Source organism: Gambusia affinis, linkage group LG05 (assembly GCF_019740435.1).
Source record: "Gambusia affinis linkage group LG05, SWU_Gaff_1.0, whole genome shotgun sequence".
NCBI classification, from domain to species: Eukaryota; Metazoa; Chordata; class Actinopteri; order Cyprinodontiformes; family Poeciliidae; genus Gambusia; species Gambusia affinis.
Genome location: NC_057872.1, coordinates 20,027,664 through 20,048,260, shown reverse-complemented (window position 1 = coordinate 20,048,260; position 20,597 = coordinate 20,027,664). Strand labels below are relative to the sequence as shown.

The 20,597-nt window shown below is 40.1% G+C and overlaps 1 protein-coding gene across 7 annotated transcripts in view; it reads left to right on the top strand.

Annotated features, from left to right (window-relative positions):
• The window catches only part of myh14 (myosin, heavy chain 14, non-muscle), a 38,120-nt gene that overhangs the window by 7,758 nt on the left and 9,765 nt on the right, over positions 1-20,597 (top strand). For 2 of the 7 annotated variants that reach the window (XM_044115963.1, XM_044115968.1), the window contains 32 exons: positions 541-747; positions 2,263-2,419; positions 3,362-3,389; positions 4,035-4,149; positions 4,570-4,617; positions 4,915-4,926; positions 6,887-6,979; positions 7,068-7,131; positions 7,367-7,465; positions 7,567-7,710; positions 7,814-8,028; positions 8,657-8,809; positions 8,979-9,152; positions 9,835-10,008; positions 10,099-10,213; positions 10,529-10,597; positions 12,774-12,979; positions 13,070-13,191; positions 13,322-13,391; positions 13,469-13,629; positions 14,930-15,038; positions 15,543-15,674; positions 15,766-15,972; positions 16,058-16,195; positions 17,077-17,200; positions 17,409-17,580; positions 17,661-17,873; positions 18,522-18,666; positions 19,024-19,230; positions 19,350-19,454; positions 19,570-19,722; positions 20,272-20,520. In XM_044115963.1, the coding sequence (XP_043971898.1) occupies positions 541-747; positions 2,263-2,419; positions 3,362-3,389; positions 4,035-4,149; positions 4,570-4,617; positions 4,915-4,926; positions 6,887-6,979; positions 7,068-7,131; positions 7,367-7,465; positions 7,567-7,710; positions 7,814-8,028; positions 8,657-8,809; positions 8,979-9,152; positions 9,835-10,008; positions 10,099-10,213; positions 10,529-10,597; positions 12,774-12,979; positions 13,070-13,191; positions 13,322-13,391; positions 13,469-13,629; positions 14,930-15,038; positions 15,543-15,674; positions 15,766-15,972; positions 16,058-16,195; positions 17,077-17,200; positions 17,409-17,580; positions 17,661-17,873; positions 18,522-18,666; positions 19,024-19,230; positions 19,350-19,454; positions 19,570-19,722; positions 20,272-20,520 (4,380 nt within the window). The remainder of the gene's footprint in view (positions 1-540; positions 748-2,262; positions 2,420-3,361; positions 3,390-4,034; positions 4,150-4,569; positions 4,618-4,914; positions 4,927-6,886; positions 6,980-7,067; positions 7,132-7,366; positions 7,466-7,566; positions 7,711-7,813; positions 8,029-8,656; positions 8,810-8,978; positions 9,153-9,834; positions 10,009-10,098; positions 10,214-10,528; positions 10,598-12,773; positions 12,980-13,069; positions 13,192-13,321; positions 13,392-13,468; positions 13,630-14,929; positions 15,039-15,542; positions 15,675-15,765; positions 15,973-16,057; positions 16,196-17,076; positions 17,201-17,408; positions 17,581-17,660; positions 17,874-18,521; positions 18,667-19,023; positions 19,231-19,349; positions 19,455-19,569; positions 19,723-20,271; positions 20,521-20,597) is intronic. The other 5 variants (XM_044115967.1, XM_044115969.1, XM_044115965.1 and 2 more) reach the window with 4 other exon arrangements.

The following is a 20,597-nucleotide window of genomic DNA, read 5'->3' as shown; positions in this document are numbered from 1 at the left end:
CATGAACCATAATCTGGTGTTTTTGAGTGTTCTTTATTAATAGATTTTTGTGAAAATTTGAAATTTGAATCACAAAAACTAATGACCTTTGTCATGGGAGCAAATCTATGAAACATAACCAAAGGCAGCACAGATTAGCAGTATTTTAGCTCAGACAGGGATTTCCATAGATGAAGCAGCTCTTCAGTCCTGTTTGGGCTTCGCTGAATTTCATAAAGGCATTGCTTTTGGAAACTAATAATCCTTTGTAAGCAACTTTACTTTTAAGTATGATGTCTCATCTTTATTTTTATGCTTTCAGGTGAAACTATGAAGTTTGCTGTCACAGGCAGATAGAAGAGCTGGAAGGAACAAAAAAAGCTGCTAAAATCCCCACAAAATGTTGGAATATGTCCAGAAAGCCTAAAGAGCTACTGATAATACCACCTTTATAATGTTAAAACAGAAAATCGCTGGGTGGAAGGAAAATATAAAGAAATGGTTTAAAGCAACTTTTGCACTCATCATCTTTGCTCTTATTTTCTACTTAATCTTTTCCAGTCGGCCAGCATTCGGGAAGAGCGCGGTGACGAGGTGGAGGTGGAGCTCACAGACAGCCAGAGGAAGCTGACTCTGTCCAGGGAGGAGGTGCAGCGCATGAACCCGCCGCGCTTCAGTAAGGTGGAGGACATGGCCGACCTCACCTGCCTCAACGAGGCCTCTGTGCTGCACAACCTCAGAGAGCGATACTACTCGGGCCTGATCTACGTGAGTGCATGAATGCTGCTCTGTGACGTTTACACCTGACGCACTGGAGCCAAGTCGCATTGACTGTAACCGATGCGACCAGAGAGGAGCAGTAAGGAGTCGACTTATAGAGATGTTAGGCGTAGTAACAGGGATGTCCTCAGTTTCTGTTCTATAACAGTGGCCAAAATGTAGTTAGGAGATATGGGAGATGCAACAAGTCATTCATAAAATATGCATTAAGGCAGCATGTGCATTTAAAGCAGAATAATAATAAATGAATGTTATTAGATGTTCAAGTTCCTTTTTATGTGATGAATAATTCAGAAATAGTTTGGAGATAACTGATGAGCAGACAGATTATTGATGTCACTTAGTGAGTTGTGAAACAGTATGAGATAAGATACAATAGTGTGTATCAATCCTTTATGACTTTCACTGCAACTGGAATGTATTATGAAAACATTACTGGCACTGATCCATCTCAAACTCACAGGCTGAACTTGCTTCCTTATTTGTCAGGAATCATCTCATTAAAGCATTGAATTCAGTCATTCATAGATTGCCTTACAAAAGTAGTTATAATTTGAACTTTGTCAAATTTTTTTCACATTATAGATAAGGACTTCAGTATATATTTTGGGTGGATTTCATGTTTTAAATCAACACAGTAGTTCAGCTGCTGCAGCTGGAACATGAATCTCTTGACAGGTTTGTAGTCTTTTGCAGCCTCCAAAAGATTTTTCTCCAGGATTGTTCTCTATTTAACTCAGTCCTTCTCTGCAATAAGCATTGACCAACTTCCTTATTCCTGGTGAAGGAAATTATCATTACAGCATGATGCTGCCACCACCATGCTTCCCAGTGGAGATGGCACATTCAGGTTGTAGTTCAGTGTTAACCCCAGAAGTTCAGTTTTGGACTCAGTTGTTCACTATTTACTTATTAGGTGACTTTCAAAGACAGTTGGTTGTACTGTATTTCATCAGAGGGTTTAGAGTTCATTGGCATATTTTTTTTTTTTTCTTCACACAACGCTATGTTGGTCTGTCACATAAACGTGCAATAAATTACACAAAGGTTTATGGGAAAATTTAGTTTCATAAGATCTTTTGCAAGGCACTGCATGTTGAGCCATGTGTATCACGGATTGAAAATAATTGCTTAATGTGATAGTTTTGAACTTCATGCTTGTGAAATAGTGACCAAACTCGATGCTGAGCGTCTCATGTTGGGAGCAGAATGCTTCCTCCTGGACAGTTCTCGTGTTTTGACAATACAAAAGCTGAAAGCTGGAGGGAATGAGCCAAATAACATCTCTTCACCGAAAGAGTGACTTTTCAGGAACAAAATTATTTGCTTGCTTTCCATGAAAGACAAATTTCCTGGCAGAAGCTCAACATGCTATACTTCTAAGTTTTTCTCTTTACTTAGCAAATGTTGTCTGGCTCAAACATTTATGTTTGAGTAACGTAAACTAGACATTTCTCTGGGTTTAACATGCAGCGTAACCCTCTCTGTCCTGTCGTCTTTCAGACATATTCAGGGCTGTTCTGTGTGGTGGTGAACCCCTACAAAAACCTGCCCATCTACACAGAGTCCATTGTGGAGATGTATCGCGGCAAAAAGCGCCATGAGATGCCCCCACACATCTATGCCATATCCGAGGCGGCCTACCGCAGCATGCTTCAAGGTAATCACCACACTGCATGACCTGTGGCTGACTCCTCGCTCCGTTTTGTTGTACGATATCCTCCGTGATCTTTGATCGCTTGGCCTCAATATGAATGCTATTTCAAGGCGTGGTTGATTCTTGACTTGTGGATTGCTATCAAGACCTCTAAAAATGTAAAATAAACATGTGAGAGGATTTTCACGACTGCAGTGTTGAAGTGCAACACACCCACCTATAAAAACCTGGATCCTGTGATTTGACTGTACATTTGATGTGGTGAGCGTTTTGTAACTCTACACGACTGGCTTTTTTTCCCCCCCCTGTCCTGCTTGTCATGTTGATTTTACGAAACGAGACGGAGAGAAATCCTAGCAATCGCTCAAAAGCAGTTAAGGGTTTATTGTGCAATGCCACTGCATGTCTAGTTGACATAATGGGACATGACTGATGAGGCGCTGAGGCTTCAGTTGCCCTCCCTGAGGGGGCCAGGGAGGACAACAGCTGTAGGTGTGTTACTACAGAGTTTAAACCTGTAGGACCAGTATGAATTCCTGCTAACTGAACGCGTGAGAATCTGCAAAAACAAACAGCTCCGACGTCGCAAACGGTGTCCACCCACTGACTGCCAGTGCTGAGTGCGATACGGCTGCCTGGAGAGACCAGTTGAGCTGGTGAGCGGTTTGTCTCTCCCAGAGCTGCCATGTTAACCCTTTAACTGTCACCCCAAATACTGTCACATGCAGGTCAAATGGGTCAATGCTCACCTCATGGCAGTTAAAGGGTTAATAAGTGACTGGAACCAGAGACTTAACTGCAGAAACATCTGCTCAAATTCAGAAAGTGAAAGAAGTGCAAAATATTTAGTTTTTGATGTCTATGCAAATTCAACCTCAGATAGTTCATAAAATACGACTTGTTTGTTCATGTAGCTGTTTATTTAACTGTGCTTCTCTTTCACAGACAGAGAAGATCAGTCAATCCTTTGCACGTGAGTAACCTTCACTCAGCCTCCAGCATGTCACTTTGTGTTAATTCTCATTTGCCGAAACAAGGAACATGCCTCTCGTCGTCTGACTATCAGCGTGGGAGTGTCTGTCTCATTTCGTATTTGGATTTGACTTCTTCAAAATCTGGACCATACATTTCTAATTATTTTCATTCAAGCTACACACAGGCATTATATCTGAAGCAGCTGTTCTTTTTCCTTCAGAATGTAACTTTAGTTTTGTAAAATCGTTGTCATAAATCAAAAAGAAGTGAAGCAAAAATCACAAGTTTAACCTGAGGCATGTCATGTGATTTTAACTCTGAACTTCTCACTTGTCTGTCTTCATTCCTGCCGTCCATGTCTCCCTGCCATAATCTTCCTGTCATTGTCAGATCCCTCAGTCTGCTGCCCCTTGACCTTTTTTCTGTCTCTACTTCCTCCTCCTGCTTTCTGTTCAGACCTGTGATTTATCACACTCTGCATCACCTCTGTGTTTGTTGTTTTGTTAGGTCGCTTGTTCCTTTGCATTCTGTTGCTCTAAAGTTATACACCATTCATACTTCAGGCTGTGCGTTTAGGAATTAGCCAACAGTGGTATTTGCTGTGTATGTTTCTTATACATGCATGTGTGTGTTTGTGTTGCAGAGGTGAATCTGGAGCTGGGAAAACAGAAAACACCAAGAAAGTCATCCAGTATTTGGCTCATGTTGCCTCGTCTCATAAAGGTGGCACTTTGGGTAGAAACAAGGAAGCTGTACAGGTACGTAACCATAGAGACAGCCCATCCTTCAGCAGGGATTGGGATTGGGTTTAGTTAGGGATTCCAATACTGATCATTCAAAAACGCTTCAGTCTACAATTTGGGATTGTATCAAGGTCCGTCCATCTATTTTTTTTCTGAATATGCATCAAATCTGAAAATAAAAGCACTATTACAGAATACTGCTGTCTGATGCAAAAGATTCATAAATTGTCTTAAATGATCCCAAATTGTTTGATATCCACTTTTTCTCAGACCTCAAGCTCATTAAATCAGGTTATATTTATAGATCTCTCTGAGTGGGAGTTCTTCTTTTTTCTGCATTTCCTCTTCATTATTTCCTACCCTCATTCCTTCTTGCGCTGGTTTCCTTTATTTTCCTATCCCTCTTCTGTCTTCCTTTCTTGCCTCCATGTTCAGATGGATGGTTCTCGGTCCCTAACGAGAGGCAGCACTCTGGTGAACAGGGTGAGTTGTCTCTGTCCTGCTGCCATTTTATCTGTCTTTGCTTCTTTCTGTCCTATTTTCTGCTTAATGAACCCCACAATGAGTCCAACTAACTTAAAACATGTTAATGCCACTGCCAATGTTGGTCCTTATTAACAGGGTAGGTTTCTTCAGTGTATTTTTTACCTGTTTTTGTTATTTTGATTGTTGTCTTATTTGTCTTTTTTTGTTTGTTTGTTTGTTTATCCCATCCACACTTTTACCCATCCATGAATGTTCTCTCCTTATTACACCTCATTTGTTTCCACAATTCACCAGAGTATGCAATATGTGAGTATAAACATATTCAGCTAATTTTCTCTTGGGAAAATCACATTCTGTACCTGATCTGAATCTTAAACAAAATGAAAATCATGTTTTGTGGATTTTTACTTTTTCCTGACTTTTACTTGGTCTTCTAGATTGCCATATATTTGTACAATCTTCCATTTAATGGGGCTTATGTTTGGTTTTACATTTGCTTCCTAAAGCCTCGTGTTCGTGTTGGGCTGAGCTTTTTCTGCTGAAGATTTTCATGACTTATATAGATGCACAGCATGTGTGAAGGGGTGCGGATTTGGGTGTGTGAATGGGTGTGGGTGAGATGCACATACTTCCATATTCTGTTTCTGAGACAGCTATGTTCTCAGTGTTTTTCTGCCTTTGATGTTGATTGGTCTGCACATCCTCAGTATCTTTAAAGCATAAGCGCTCTGTGCAGCAAGGCTCTTTTAATTAATTCCCATCTTTTGCTGCTGCATTAACGGCTGCTGCTGCATTGGCAACACAACAACTGCTGTAATGCATTGCAGCTTGTTTGGATCTTCCAGAATACAGCTTCTGTTTCTAAGCTGCAGCCAAATCGCTCTTCTCAATCATTTAGGTTGTCAAACTTCAGTCCTCGAGGGCCAGAGTCTTGAAAGGTTTAAAATGTGTCTCTGCTTCCAAACACCTGAATTAGATAATTAGGGTTTTTGCTGGAGTCTGTAGTTTTTGCTTCAGCCATTTGATTCAGGTGTGTTGAATCAGTCACATCCCTAACCTGCTTGGCACTGGCCCTTGAGAAATGGAGTCTCTGCCCTGATCAAGCTTGATAAGTGCTCCTTTTCTTGAATGCTAATTAAATTAAGAGCAGTACATGCCTTTGGTTTGAGAATCATTTGTTCTTTTGTCTCAAAGTGATTTGGATTAGATGCCACTTTCTTTGCAAAATGCATCAGTTTGTGTCTTTGTGCCATAGCTATTTTTTGTTAGCGTCACAAATTAGTACAGTGCCTTGCAGTATTCTCCAAGAGCCTTTTCACATTTTGTCACAATACAACCACAAACTTAGGGTATTTCATTGGCATTTTAAGTAATAGATCAACACAAAGTGGTTATACATTGTGTGAAAGGGGAAAGGAAAATGACACATGGTTTTTAAAACTCATGCATTTTTACTCAGCTCTCTTTACTGTTATTCCCTTCAAGAGCAAACCTATCAAGATGGAGTCATTCTCTTTAACTGCTTTTCAGCAGTGTTCCAACATTTTAACATCTCACACAGCACTGTTTGATCCATAACCAAAAATAAAATCCAGCTGCAAAAATCCACAGCCCAGGTGGGAGAATCTGTAAATAAGACAAGTAAAATGTTTTCTGGTGGATAACTAGCCCTGAACGCACCAACCCAACAGTGAAACATACAGACAGGAATATCATGTTTATGTTTAGCAGTGATACAAAAGACGGTCAGAGTTGGTGAGAAGATGGACAGGATGTAGATTGACCTTCCAGCAGGAAAACAATCCTATTCACACTGTAGTAGAGTGGTTAAGATCATTTGATTGTTAGAAAGGCTCAGTCAAAGTAAAATCTAAATTCATTTAATATTTTTCAGAGTAGAATGGGCAGAAATTTCGATTTCTACAAAGTTTTGATACAGGGGGCTAACTACAAATGCACACCACACTTTTCAGATTTGAATGAGTAAAAAACAATTTAAGCATACCAATAATTTTCCTTCTACTTCACATTTATGTGCAACTTTGTGTTCTTTTATTTAACAAAATATTTGTTTGTCTTCATAACACAAGAAGATGTAAACAAATCAAGTCATAGGAATATTTTTGAAAGGCACTGTTGTTTACATTTTTCATTTATAGTGGAAAGGCTCTACAGATAGTGGAAAGGCTCTACAGGAGCTACTACGTTGTTTGTTGTTTTTTTTTTTGCTGCTTTGAAGCTGATTAGATCTGTCCGTGTTTCCCAGGGTGAGCTGGAGAGACAGTTACTGCAGGCCAACCCCATACTGGAGGCCTTTGGAAACGCTAAGACTGTGAAGAACGACAACTCCTCTAGATTTGTAAGATCTGCCTTTGGACAAACAGGAAATGTTGCACCGTTAGCATGTATCTCAAAACGGCTCTAACCTCCCCTATTGTCTCTTTCAGGGTAAATTCATCCGCATTAATTTTGACGTGGCAGGGTATATTGTCGGTGCCAACATTGAGACCTGTATCCTGACTTATTTTGGATGTAAAATTGAAATACATTGCTTTATCTAACACAGCTATATATGCGTGAAGGTTTGTAGAATCTCAGTCTTATTGGTTGTTACAACAAGCAGATTATAAGTGTTTTTTGTTTCTGTTTTTTAGTTTTATAAGATTCAGATTATTGTCTAGTATAGAACATCCTACAATTGCAACCCTGTTTTTCGCTGTTGATGTCCCTAACAATAAAAATGTAGACCTCCTTGAAAAGTCTCGGGCCACCCGTCAGGCCAAGGATGAGAGGACCTTTCACATATTTTACCAGTTGCTATGTGGAGCTTCTGAAGAAACTAGAGGTGAGGAAAACACACAAAGCAGCTAAATATAAGAGCCAGTTTTGTTTAATTTAAATGATTTTATTTTTGGATTTGAGTCTCTATTCTTTTCTGTTTCTCAGCGGACTTGCTTCTTGGAAGTGCAGATGACTATCGTTTCCTAAGCGGAGGCTCCATCCCTGTTCCTGGTCAGAGCGATGCAGAGAATTTCACACAGACCATGGACTCTGTGGCAATAATGGGCTTCACCCCCGAGGAGTCAGTGTGTAAGAAAGAGCCTGACAAAGAGCAGGGGTAGAAAATGTTTTATCCTGTTTGATTGCTTTTGTAAATCCTTCTTGCTCTCTCTGCTGGATCCCCCTCCTCCAGCCATGCTGAAGGTGATCTCTGCCGTGCTCCAGTTTGGAAACATTTCCTTCACAAAGGAGAAGAACCACGATCAGGCCTCCATGCCCGACAACACGGCTGCTCAGAAGCTGTGCCATCTGCTAGGCATCAATGTAATGGAGTTCACCCGCGCCATCCTCACACCGAAGATCAAAGTTGGGAGAGAATACGTGCAAAAAGCTCAGACAAAAGAACAGGTGAGATTTTAAATGATACTTGATAATAGTGTGAAATAGAAGAAAAATGATACATGGTTTTTCGAATTAACCAGTTGTATTTTTTTATGTACGTTTTTACCCCAGTCAATGTTCTGCATGTTTTAAATGTGTTGCTGCTTCAACACAATCCTGAATCAGCTTCTCAGCGTATCATCAAGCTCTGCAGGAGCCCATTTATGGAGAGCATCTGTTAACTCCAGTTTTCAAGTCTTGCCTCAGATTCTCAGTTAAATTTAGCTCTACACTTTGGGGCATTTGAACACATGGATATGCTCTTACAAGACATCCTATTGTAGCTTGTGCTGCATGTGTCCTGCTGCAGGGTGAACATCTGCCTCTGTTTTAATCTAGTAGATTATTCTCCAGTACTCCCCTGTATTTACTTCAAACCACTTTCCCATTAACTCTGACCAGCCCATGATGATTTTTGGCACATTTTCTTTTTGCGTGTTGGCAAAAAAGTTCACATGAACAGTGGGTCCCCAACCTTTATGCTGTGCTTTCTTGTTCTTCATGACTTTGTGTTGGTCTACCACATAAAATCCAGATAAACAAAATTTTTTGGCATCATTGAGATATAATGAATCATATATGTTTCTTGCTCTAGGCTGACTTTGCCATTGAAGCACTGGCGAAGGCAACATATGAGCGTCTGTTCAGGTGGCTGGTCCACAGGATCAACAGAGCTCTGGACCGCAGACAGAGACAAGGAGCATCCTTCATTGGGATCCTCGATATAGCCGGATTCGAGATCTTCCAGGTAAATTCATGTGATGATGCAGAAATGTCGAAGGAGGATGTCAGATTTTCCTAGCATTGATTCCGATTGTAGATGGGAGGATTACAAGCAACCATTTTTGTTATAATTATACTATGAAGGACAGGTTTTGGATGCTATCTCATGAGTCCTTGTTTTGTTTCCTATGCAGCTGAACTCCTTTGAGCAGCTTTGCATCAACTACACCAACGAGAAGCTGCAGCAGCTGTTCAACCACACCATGTTCATCCTGGAGCAGGAGGAGTACCAGAGAGAGGGCATCGAGTGGAACTTCATTGACTTCGGCCTCGACCTGCAGCCCTGCATTGACCTCATTGAGAGACCAGTACGTAGCACACCCCAAATTATATTTGTTTTTACGAAATTACTTGCAGCATGAAGCATAAAGTTATCAACAACTCTTTGAAGAATTTTGAATTCATTAGTTACAAATTTTAATTTTACTATTTGAGTAAACCCATATTTAATACGTAGTCTATCAATATTCCTTCTATGTAATTTTAATTACACCAGATGAACAATCGTCTCTTTAAATTTGACCTAAAGCCAAGACTCGCATCAATAACAAAAACACCAACAATAATTAAGTAATATTAATCTTATATATTTTATCCAGTGTTAATCATATGTTTATATGATACTTTGAAAAGTCTTGTCTAAGTTCAATATTCAAATTATTCCAGTTTGACTCTACTTAATAATATAAAATTTATTTCTAGTAATTTGCATATTTTAAACTGTCATTTTCCCCTTAACTTAAAAATTAGCTCCTTAGTCTGAAACTATTTTTTAATATTTTCCGGAGATTGCTTTATTGTTGACTTTGTAAAGTACTAGAGCTGTCTGTAGTTTCACTACATCACTGAATTGTAATAATTTAGATTTTAGTGTTTTCTAGATATCTCACCTTATAGGTTATACTTATTGCTCTTTTTTGTTGTTGCGAATGATGTATGTTTCCAGATAAAGTTAAGCAAGATGACCTTATTTATGCTTTAATTTGTCAGGCTCACCCACCTGGTGTTCTGGCGCTGCTGGATGAAGAGTGCTGGTTTCCCCGGGCAACGGACCGCACATTTGTGGAGAAGCTCTGTTCTGAACAAGGCAACCATTCAAAGTTCTACAAATCAAAGCAGCCGCGTGGAGAAGCTGACTTCTCCATAATTCACTATGCAGGAAAGGTATATAATCTTTTTTCTTGTCCATATTTTATGTCTTCAATTCTGTTCCTTCACACTTGTTCTGCCACCGCGTGTCGTCCTGATCTGCAGGTGGACTACAAGGCAAATGATTGGTTAATAAAGAACATGGATCCCCTGAACGACAACGTGGCGTCTCTTCTTCATCAGTCGTCGGATCATTTTGTGTCTGAACTCTGGAAGGAGGGTGAGACTAAACATTGTATAGAGCTTTGGGATTGTGGATTTCTGTAATTTGTTTTGTAATACAATAACAAAAAAATACTTTCATCGCCATTCAGCCAATCACGTTTCAATTATTTTTCTGGTGAACAATGTATTAACTCTACTCTACTTCTTTTTACTCTTTTTTGTTTCCTCCTGTGCTCCTTCTCCTTCTCGTCCTCTACCTGTTTGCTCTTCGGCCGTTTCCTCCTCTTCTGTTCCCTCTGCACTACTTTGGTGCTCACTTCTTCCCATCCGTCTGGTTTCTCCTCCAATGCTGTCCTGCTTCCTGCATCAGACATTCAAACTCTTCCTCGTGTGTACTTCTTTGACTCCTATGCCACTCTACAGACTAATGGCTCCGACAGTAGGTTTTTATTTTTACCTCTTCTCTCCCAGTTTGTGTCGTTTTCTGGCTGCCCTGTTTGTGAGTGTGGTGCAATATTTATCGATTTTTTGTCCCCGTCTTTTTCTTGTCAATATTAGTTTAGTTTATGTGTGTGTGCAGTGGCTTTCAAGAATGTACATATCCCTGATACGTTCCAGGTTTTTGAGTCTTGAGATGTTTGTCAGTTTTAAACCATTTTAATTTTTTTCTACCTTTGTTGGGGCGTATATCCTGCACAGTCCAACTGAAATGAAGATAAGCCTGTTAGAAGGAAAATTTAAAAAAGTACAAAAGCTGCAGTGAAGTGTTTTCTTAAGTACGCGTAACCTTTTAATAGATATAACAATATTTTACCGCTTAAAATAATAACTTATCTGCTTTTCTTAACATTCCATTAGATAATAATGTCTCAAAAAATATTTGCACCCTTTTCAATAACAATTGTAAAAATCTTTCATTGCATTACATCGATTAAACCCCTTGTTATAACAGCTGACCAATCTCTAGCTCCTTTAACAAATCTGATCAAGTGAATAAGGGAAATATTGGTGAAACGAAAAAATTATCTAGCACCTAACTATGTCATGGGTGTCAATAATTTTAGTTTTAAATGTTTATAAATCTCCTGACCGTTTTCCGATGAAATTGTTTTAATCATTGGCAATCTCCCCTTTTTATTCCCCTGGATTAAGTAGGTAAATTTGACAAAGAAGTCTGAACTTTAGTTCAAGTTCATTCAATTCACTTTAATTAGTGGCAGGTCTGAACTCGAGAAGACTGAATGTGAAAATAAAACCGTTTAAAGGTGTGAACATTTAACCACTTGATCTCCCACTCATTGATTTGTGGAGTTTTCAGTTGAATTGGGCAGAAAAAATGTTTCATTAGAGGTGGAAGAAGTTTGTAAAATTTTCTCAAAAATCTGGATATTTAACAACAATGTGTAAATTTTTGAGAGCTGTAAATCTAGCATTTGGCTTTTAGTACCTTTGCTGTGATTGTGGGATGACGCCTTTGCGTTTGTACTGACGTTTGTTTTCCTGCCTGTGGAAGTAGAAGAGTGACAATATGTCTACAACTAGATGCTTTTATTAAATTAATTTACCATTAGGCAGAAAGCAAAATCGATGCTTTCATTGTTTTCACAGTCAGAAAGCAAAAACCTCAATTTACTCTGGCGAGACGTCATGTTGCAAATAGATCTGATTTTCTTTCCCTGTTTAAATTTTTTAAACGGGGAAAGTGGTTCAGTGGTTCTCTAAATTTCTACTTTTAACCCTTAAATAAATAACAAGTAAATACATTTCACAAGTATTGTCCATTTGTTGTTTTCAAATCTTGTTTAAATGTGGGCATAATTTTTTTAATTAATTAACTCAGGGATCCTGAGAATCACTAATTTAAGTGTTTTATTGGTCTGATTGTTGGTATTTTGTTTGTTTATAAAGTTTAGGTCAGTATGAAATAGTTTTGCTGTTATTGCATCTGAAAGTACAGAGCACACTTTCTGCTCCAGATTAAATGATTTTTCTTTCAATCTGGACCAAGATGATTTTTTTTTTTTTAGATTTGTGAAAATATCCTAAATTACTGGGTCTGTTTAATAATTAACAAAAAGACACAAATTAGTTGCTAAGTATTAAGAGTTTCTACATTTCTCATTGTTGTCTGTGGAGACTTTCACACTCAGGTCAAAACCAGAATAAATCACTTTTAAGCAGACGTGCCATGCCTGTCTGAACAAGTCCAAAGCTAACAGGTTCATCTTGACAGGCTGTATTAATGTCTATGTGTCTTTCACTAACTGCTGTTGAAACTGGCTTTGGATCGATTTCAGCTACAAATCCCCATAATTTCACTATTTGTGTCAACAGCAGCCTCTCTAATGCGTGTTACGAAACATTTACAGCGCTGTCCAAGCCTGTTTGCATTGTCTTGCTAAAAATGTGTAAAAAGCTTTAATGTTAATTAATAGTTTATAACAGCAACATAAATGCATTCTGAAAAGCTTTATAAAATCTAATTCTTAATTTTTGGTCATTTGTTCACTGCTTAAAAATCCACCATTGTGAATTGTACCAGTAAATGTCAGTGTAGCTGCATCCCGGCAGCTAATTTCTGGAAAACTGAGACACGGCTTTCTGCTCACATCCAGTCGACAGGATTGTGGGTCTGGACCAGGTGTCAACAGGAGAGAGCAGCGGATCCGTTCCGTTTGGAGCCGCTGGGCTGAAGACGAAGAAGGGGATGTTTCGGACCGTTGGTCAGCTCTACAAAGAGTCTCTGACCAAGCTGATGGCCACACTCAGGAACACCAACCCCAACTTCCTGCGGTGCATTATCCCCAACCATGAGAAGAGGGTGAGACCTCCAGCTCCAGACCAGGCAGACAAAAGATGAGAGCATGGAAAAATATCTGACCTTTCTTCTTCCTGCCTTATGTCTCCGCAGGCTGGTAAACTGGCACCGCACCTCGTTTTGGACCAGCTGAGGTGTAACGGTGTTCTGGAGGGAATCCGTATCTGCAGACAGGGTTTCCCCAACCGCATCCCATTCCAGGAGTTCAGACAGAGGTGTGGATTTATAACTCTCTGCTCCATAAGTTTTTAATCAGCAAATTAAAAGCATTTCATCGCCCTCTGTCACTCTTCCTCTTTCTCATCGTCATTTCTCTTGGACAAACATTTTCACATTTGTCTCCAGATACGAGATTCTTACTCCCAACGCTATTCCTCGCACCTTTATGGACGGCAAACAGGCATCAGAGCTGATGGTAAGAGACATTTTGCACACCAGAACCTCACAGGGAAATGTGGGACAAGCTGACTGATGGCTGCTGTTCTCGTTCAGATCAATGCTTTGGAGCTGGATCCCAATCTGTACAGGGTGGGTCAGAGTAAAGTCTTCTTCAGAGCCGGAGTCCTGGGTCACCTGGAGGAGGAGAGAGACCTGAAGATCACAGACACCATCATACGCTTCCAGAGCGCATCCAGAGGGTTTCTAGCTCGCAAGTAAGGCTTTACCAAAAAAGAAATTCAATCTTGTGTGCAAAACTAAAAGAAATTACTCTCAACACAACCAAACTGGTCCCTTAAATGATGACTTTGATTCTTTGTGGATGTTGATTTCTTTTATCTTTTACCATACTACATACCACAGACAGTTTACTGGATATATTAATATTACAGAATATAGTCATTAATTTCACATGTGGCTGGGTGAAAAGGCTTGAAAGTTAAATCTCTTGATTTTTTTCACATCAGATCCGATTTCCCATTTTTTTGCCCGACTTTTCTAAAGAATAAATACTTTCAAAAAGTGGCTTTTGTTTCAGTAATCCCTTCTGTGAGTGTATGACATAGTATTAGGGCCAGGCTATGGGAACTGTTGCTTAATTATGAGGATTTGGTCTACTACCAGAAAAGCATCTTAAAATGACCAGAAAAAAATTGTTTTAATGGGATGAAAAATCGGATTATTAAATTATTTTGCTTTTTTTTTTTTTGCTCACCTAAAATTCCGATTTTATTTTCCTAATATTTACACTTTATTCTTGTAATGTTAACAGTTTATTCTCATATTGTTTTGACTTTACTGTCATATGACTTTATCCTCATATTACTACAAGAGTGTTCTTGTAACTTTATGAATTGTCTCATAAAAAAAACAAAAACTGATCGTTATATTTTACTGTAGAGTTGACCTGAATTCAAAATTCAAACAAAAAGAAGTTGTTAAAACACTTTTCAAACAAGATGGCGTCCTTGGGCATAAAATATGGAAACTCCAGGAATTGGTGTAAAAATCCATATTCAGTCTTCAGAAAAATAAAATAAAATAAAAATTCAGTTAATCTAGTTTAATGTGTGAATATAAAGCTGATTTAATGTGCTTGCCCCAAACTGGAGCGCCTCACCAAACCTGGGAAATAATTAAGTCATGTTTCTGTTTGTCAGAACCTGAATGTGGTATGTTGCATTGCAGCAAGAAAGTTGTGGGTTCAAATCCCGCCTGGGGATTTTCCACATAGAGTTTGCATGTAAAAACCTGTAAAAATCTCGCTTGATTAACTTTTCACCTGACTACAATTAGCTCTTCCTGGTAAGTGTGCGATTAACACGTCAACATTGAGTAAATGTTTGTGAGGAGGCGTGGTGGAGCACAGGCCAAAACATTTAGTCTGCTGTTGACTAATGGGCATTTTAAACGTCTAATAGTGTGATTTATGCTGCATCTCCGGACTGATGGATGAGGGAAGCCTCTCTATGATGAGTTTTGTGGCTGACTCTAGCTGTGTGTTTTTGTTTTCAGGGCCTTTATGAAAAAGCAGCAGCAGCTGAGCGCTGTGAGGGTGATGCAGAGGAACTGTGCCGCGTACCTTAAACTCAGGAACTGGCAGTGGTGGCGGCTGTTTACAAAGGTGCACACAGATCACAGCTCTGACACAAGGCATTCAGAACACACCGCCTTTTACTCTGATTATCATTAGATAATGCCATATTTCACTGCATCTTACTTAACCTACTTATTTGAATGTTCAATTTTTTTACCTTGTAAAAAATGTTTGCTGTAAATCCGCAAATACACCGAGGACTTCTGCTGTACCTTACCGTCTTTTCTTCTGCAAAAAGTTTATGATAAAATGACAAGTTTGGTTTGCATCTTTGTCTGTTTGTGCAGCACCCTATGATTTTTACAGTGAAATTAACTAAATGAAACAATATTAGGTCTGTTTTTGAAGAAGCTTTATGGGAGTTAACGCACACATGGTTTGTTTTGATGTCCGCATTCTGATGTCACATGCAAAATGTCAATAGATGATCGATGGAATGGCTGCCTGTAATTATAAACATACAATAACGGGAAGTACTGTCAAGAATCTAGAGTTTGACTCAAGTTGTGGTTTGTGTTTCGTGGCCACCAGGTCAAGCCGTTACTGCAGGTGACCCGACAAGATGAGGAGATCCAGGCCAGAGAGTCGGCGCTCCACAAGGCCAAGGAGAACCTCACCCTAGTGGAGCAGGAATACGCTGAGCTGGACAGGAAGCACACTCAGGTACAAATAAACCTCCTCTTTGTTTCTCTTCTGTTCTGAAAATTTACTTTCCACTGTGACTCACTCATCACTCATGCTCCCACTCCTCTAGCTGATAGAGGAAAAGGCGGTGCTGGCTGACCAGCTGCAGGCAGAGGCAGAGCTTTTTGCAGAGGCGGAGGAGATGCGGGCCAGGTTAGCCAGCCGGAAACAGGAGCTAGAGGAGGTTCTGAGCGAAATGGAGAGCCGGCTGGTGGAGGAGGAGGAGAGGGGAGCGCAGCTGGCCAATGAGAAGAAGAGATTACAGCAGAATGTACAGGTAATAGACGTGCAATTACAAACTTTTGAAGAAACCATCAGTGGATGCTGGACAGAATAATTACATAGACCTGGTGTTTGTTCAGGACCTGGAGGAGCAGCTAGAGGAGGAGGAAAGTGCCAGACAGCGCCTCCTGCTGGAGAAGGTTACCTTGGAGACCAAAGTGAAGAGTCTGGAGGCAGACCTCCTGACTGCCGTGGAGCAGAGAGACCGACTCAGCAAGGTCAGCTTCACATTACACCGGAGGTTATGTACTTAGCACTTTTAAGATGTCCGTCTCAACTTAAACAATAAGTTAATAAAAACTTTAAACTTTAATTGTGCAAAATTCACCTGTTGCACATTTTTATACTTCCATTTGGGTTTCAATAGCTTCTAAAAACAGTAAAGCGCCTTAAAAAAGCCGTCTAGTCGTTTTTGGCAATAAGTTAATGATTTTGATGTCTGGAAAATGAGCTGTTTCAAAATCCTCCCGATTGTTGAATCACACTGGCCCGTTACCTAGCAACCCAAGCTCCAGCATGTTTGATCAGCTGGTTTTAATGGCTTGAGCTGTAAAATGAGTTTTGTTGTTAACTTACCATCCAGAAACCACTTGCTGCATTCTTATTGGTTGTACTGGAAGCACCACTTCTGCTTTTCAAAGATGTAAGATTGTATAAATGCGCATCTGTTTGCAGCCACGTGTGAGTGTAAACCCTGAGTTAGGAGGGCATGGCTATCAGCAGCTTTTTTGGATTTAAAGTGACAAAAGGAACTAAAACAGCTCAAAATGGGCAGAATTGACCAAACTAAAACCTCATTATCTAAGAATTATGTTGCACAAAAAAATGCATGTTTTGTATAGCCAATAGATTTATGCTAACCTGTTTGAGAAAGCTTAGCAGGTCACTTTTCTGATGTAATTAGTAAAAAATGAATTGTAATATCTGTAATAGTTACATGTGTTTATATGTAGATAGTTCTGTTTTCTCAAAATGGATCCCAAGAGAAAATGTTTAAAGGAAAAAGTATTTAGACCATAAAAACCTTTAAACTTACACATTATTTCAAGAAGTGTTCCGTATTTTTTTCATAACATTTTTTCTGATTGTGTCTGAGCAGGAGAAAAAGCTGCTGGAGGAACATTTGAGTGAAGTGACTGACCAACTCACTGAGGAGGAGGAGAAGACTAAAAGCCTTAACAAACTCAAGAACAAGCAGGAGGCCGTCATTGCTGATCTTGAAGGTAGATATCATCATCCATACCTATTGGCTCTACAAGTCTAAAAGAAGACTTGCTGCTGTATGTTCAAGCACATTTTGAATTCTGCTGTTCCAGAGCAGAAATATTTTATATCAGCCTTGTTATTGTTGGTACCATTTGGAGGTTAATACTCAATCAACTGCTTAGTGATTCAAAAGTTGATCTTCCTTTGTACCCCGTCTCTTTGCAGAACGTCTAAAACGTGAGGAGCAGGGCCGGCTAGAGCAGGAGAAGTGGAAGAGGAGGATGGAGAGCGACTCGTTGGAGGCCCAGGAGCAGCTGTCGGACCTGGGCATGCTGACCGCTGAGCTCAGAGGAACTCTGGCTCAGAAGGAGAAGGAGATCACCACCCTGCAGGGCCGGTGAGACTCAGCATAATAATAATACAAACATCCTGTGAGAAATTCTGAATAATTTTCATTTTCTATTATTTCTCTGTCAGGTTGGAGGAAGAAGGAGCACGCCGTGCTGAAGCCCAGAGATCTCTGAGGGAGGCCTTGTCGCAAGTGTCTGAGCTAAAGGAGGAAGTCGAAAATGAACGTGGGATGAGGGAAAGAGCGGAGAAACAGAGGAGAGACCTGGGAGAGGAGCTGGAAGCTCTAAGAACTGAGCTGGAGGACACGCTGGACACCACGGCTACACAGCAAGAGCTCAGGTAAATACAGGCAGGAAAACACTGGAACCTCTGAATACAAATTTAGTTAGTTTAGCATCTGGCAAATTGTGTTTTGAAAATATTTCACAGGGTTTGTCCTTGAAAATGCTTGAAATTCATTTAGCTGTTTGTAAAATGCTTGATTACTGTATAAAGTCATTGAAAAAGGAAAAGCGAACGAACCCTGTTTTTAGTAAGGTGCTACATGGGGATATTACTTGCAAGGCATTTGCCACTGTGGCTATTACCCAACCCAAAACCTTCACATATGAGCAGCACTGTATCCAGACTTAAAATTAAGAGAAATTACTCCAAAGACACTTTTCCAGTTTGTACTTAATAATGTCAGGAAAAGCGAAGGACCATTTTTATGCAGCTTGAAAATTGAGGCATGTTTGAATGGAAGTGAGGGTCTCTCCACCACTGCCTGCTTCCTTACTGTCATTGTAGCACGCACAAGAAATACATGCAAAATGCAAAAATCCGTAGAGCAAAAGCGTGCAGTAGATTGGCACATACACCTTCATGTGCAGAGGAAAGAAAAGAGGACATATTTTCTGTTTTTCCATATTGAGAAGTTTAAAAAGAAAAATTTTTTGCACAAATAAACTACTACTGCCTATTGTCAACAATCCTACTCGTCCACAGATCTCGGCGGGAGGCGGAGCTAAGCGAGCTGCAGCGATGTGTTGAAGAGGAGACGCGCCGCCACGAGGCCCAGCTCTCGGAGCTGAGGATCAAACACAGCGCAGCCATAGACAACCTGCAGGAGCAACTGGACAACAGCAAGAGGGTAGAGGAAACACACGCATACCAACATAACCATATGTAAACATGCACTGGTACCAGAGATGGGTAGAGATTTAGTTATTTTGTAATTATATTATTTATATGAATCATTTTCATTTTGGTCTTTAAAATTCAAAAATTTCCACATAACTTTTGATTTTTATCCATCTGATTATGTAACTTAAATATTGACTCAGCACTTCACAAAATATTTTTGACTCTTACTTCAGTAATTTCTTGGACAGTTACTTTTCACTTTAACTGAGTAAAAATTTGTTGAAGCGGTGCTACTCTTACTTGAGTACAATCTTTGGCTTCTCTACCCGCCTCTGATTGTTGCCTGTTGTGGCGTCTCCTGCAGGCCCGCCAGTCCCTGGAGAAGGCCAAAGCTGTCCTGGAGGAGGAGCGGCAGAATTTGACCCAGGAAATCAAGAACCTCCAGACGAGCCGCTCGGAGAGCGAGCGAGGCCGGAAGAGGGCCGATGGTCAGCTGCAGGAGCTCAACGCTCGCCTGGCTCAGGCCGACAGGGAGCGCGAGGACAGGGAGGAGCGCATGCACAAGCTGCAGGTGCAGTAGCACAGCCCACACTGATGCTATGTGTTCATCTAATGTCTCCAGTCTGTTCAAACACTTTTTGGGTGTTAGATGTTTGTAAATCCACATTAAAAGCCAACCGTCTCTCTCAGTGTGAGATCGAAGGCTTGTCCAGCAATTTATCTTCCTCTGACTCCAAATCTCTTCGGCTCGCTAAAGAAGTCTCCAGTCTGGAGAGTCAGCTGCATGATACAAAGGTAAAGATCGTTTCACAGATACTTTTAGAGTAGAAATCTATTTTTAATAGCCAGTGATATACGTTATTTTGACGTGAAAAAGTTCTCACTTATATGGTGTTCAACTTTTCTTCAGGAGCTGCTCCAAGATGAGACCCGTCAGAAGATGGCTCTGGCCTCTAGGGTGCGAGCTTTGGAGGAGGAGAAGAACGGACTGATGGAAAGACTGGAGGAAGAAGAAGAAAGAGCCAAAGAGTTGAGCCGTCAGATACAAACACACAGCCAGCAGGTAAAACAGTCGCTCACACAGGCTTTGATAAAATGTCTCACTGCAAAAATACAAAATCTTACCAAGTATTTTTGGTGTAGTTTCTAGTGCAAATATCTTGGGACACTTGAAATGACACAAAACCAACTTAATGGTAATTTTTCAGCAGGATATATGAGCTTGTTTATAGTCCATAATCACTTAATAATGATGAGAAAATTCTAGTTCACTGGCAGATTAATTCACTTATAATATGGAAAAAATGTTTGTTATGAGTGAAATAATCTGCCAGTGGATGTAGATTTTGTTTTTTTCACATTGCAAATACCAATTTCTATTAAAATCAATTTGTTTGTCAAAACTTTCTGATGTATAATAGAGCTTTTTTATCTTTGAGACTCAAAAAATTTCATTTTTTGTCAGAAAAATGCTGTAATTACTGGCATGGTTTGAAAAACAATAGAAGGGCAGATGTGATTTATTTAGAAAGGTTTTTTTAATTTTTTTTCTGGTTTGCTCTTTACACGATCTGTTACATTTGCTGTACTGATCTCTACGTTGGTTGTGCAGCTTGCAGAGCTCCGTAAGCAGTCTGAGGAGGTGAGCACTGCCGTGGAAGCTGGAGAGGAGACGCGCAGGAAGCTCCAGAGAGAGCTGGACAGCGCCTTCCAAAAGGAGCGACAGAAGGAGGAGGAGAAGGAGCGAGTCGAGAGGCAGAGGGAGCGTCTGAGGGAGGAGCTGGAGGACATGACCATCGCCCTGCAGAGAGAGAGGCAGAACTGCACAGCCCTCGAAAAGAGGCAGAAGAAATTTGACCAGGTGAGTGAAATGAAAAGAAAGGTCATATTTAATTGACGTATTGCCACGTCAGTAACCTTGCTTCCATTCCCCTATCA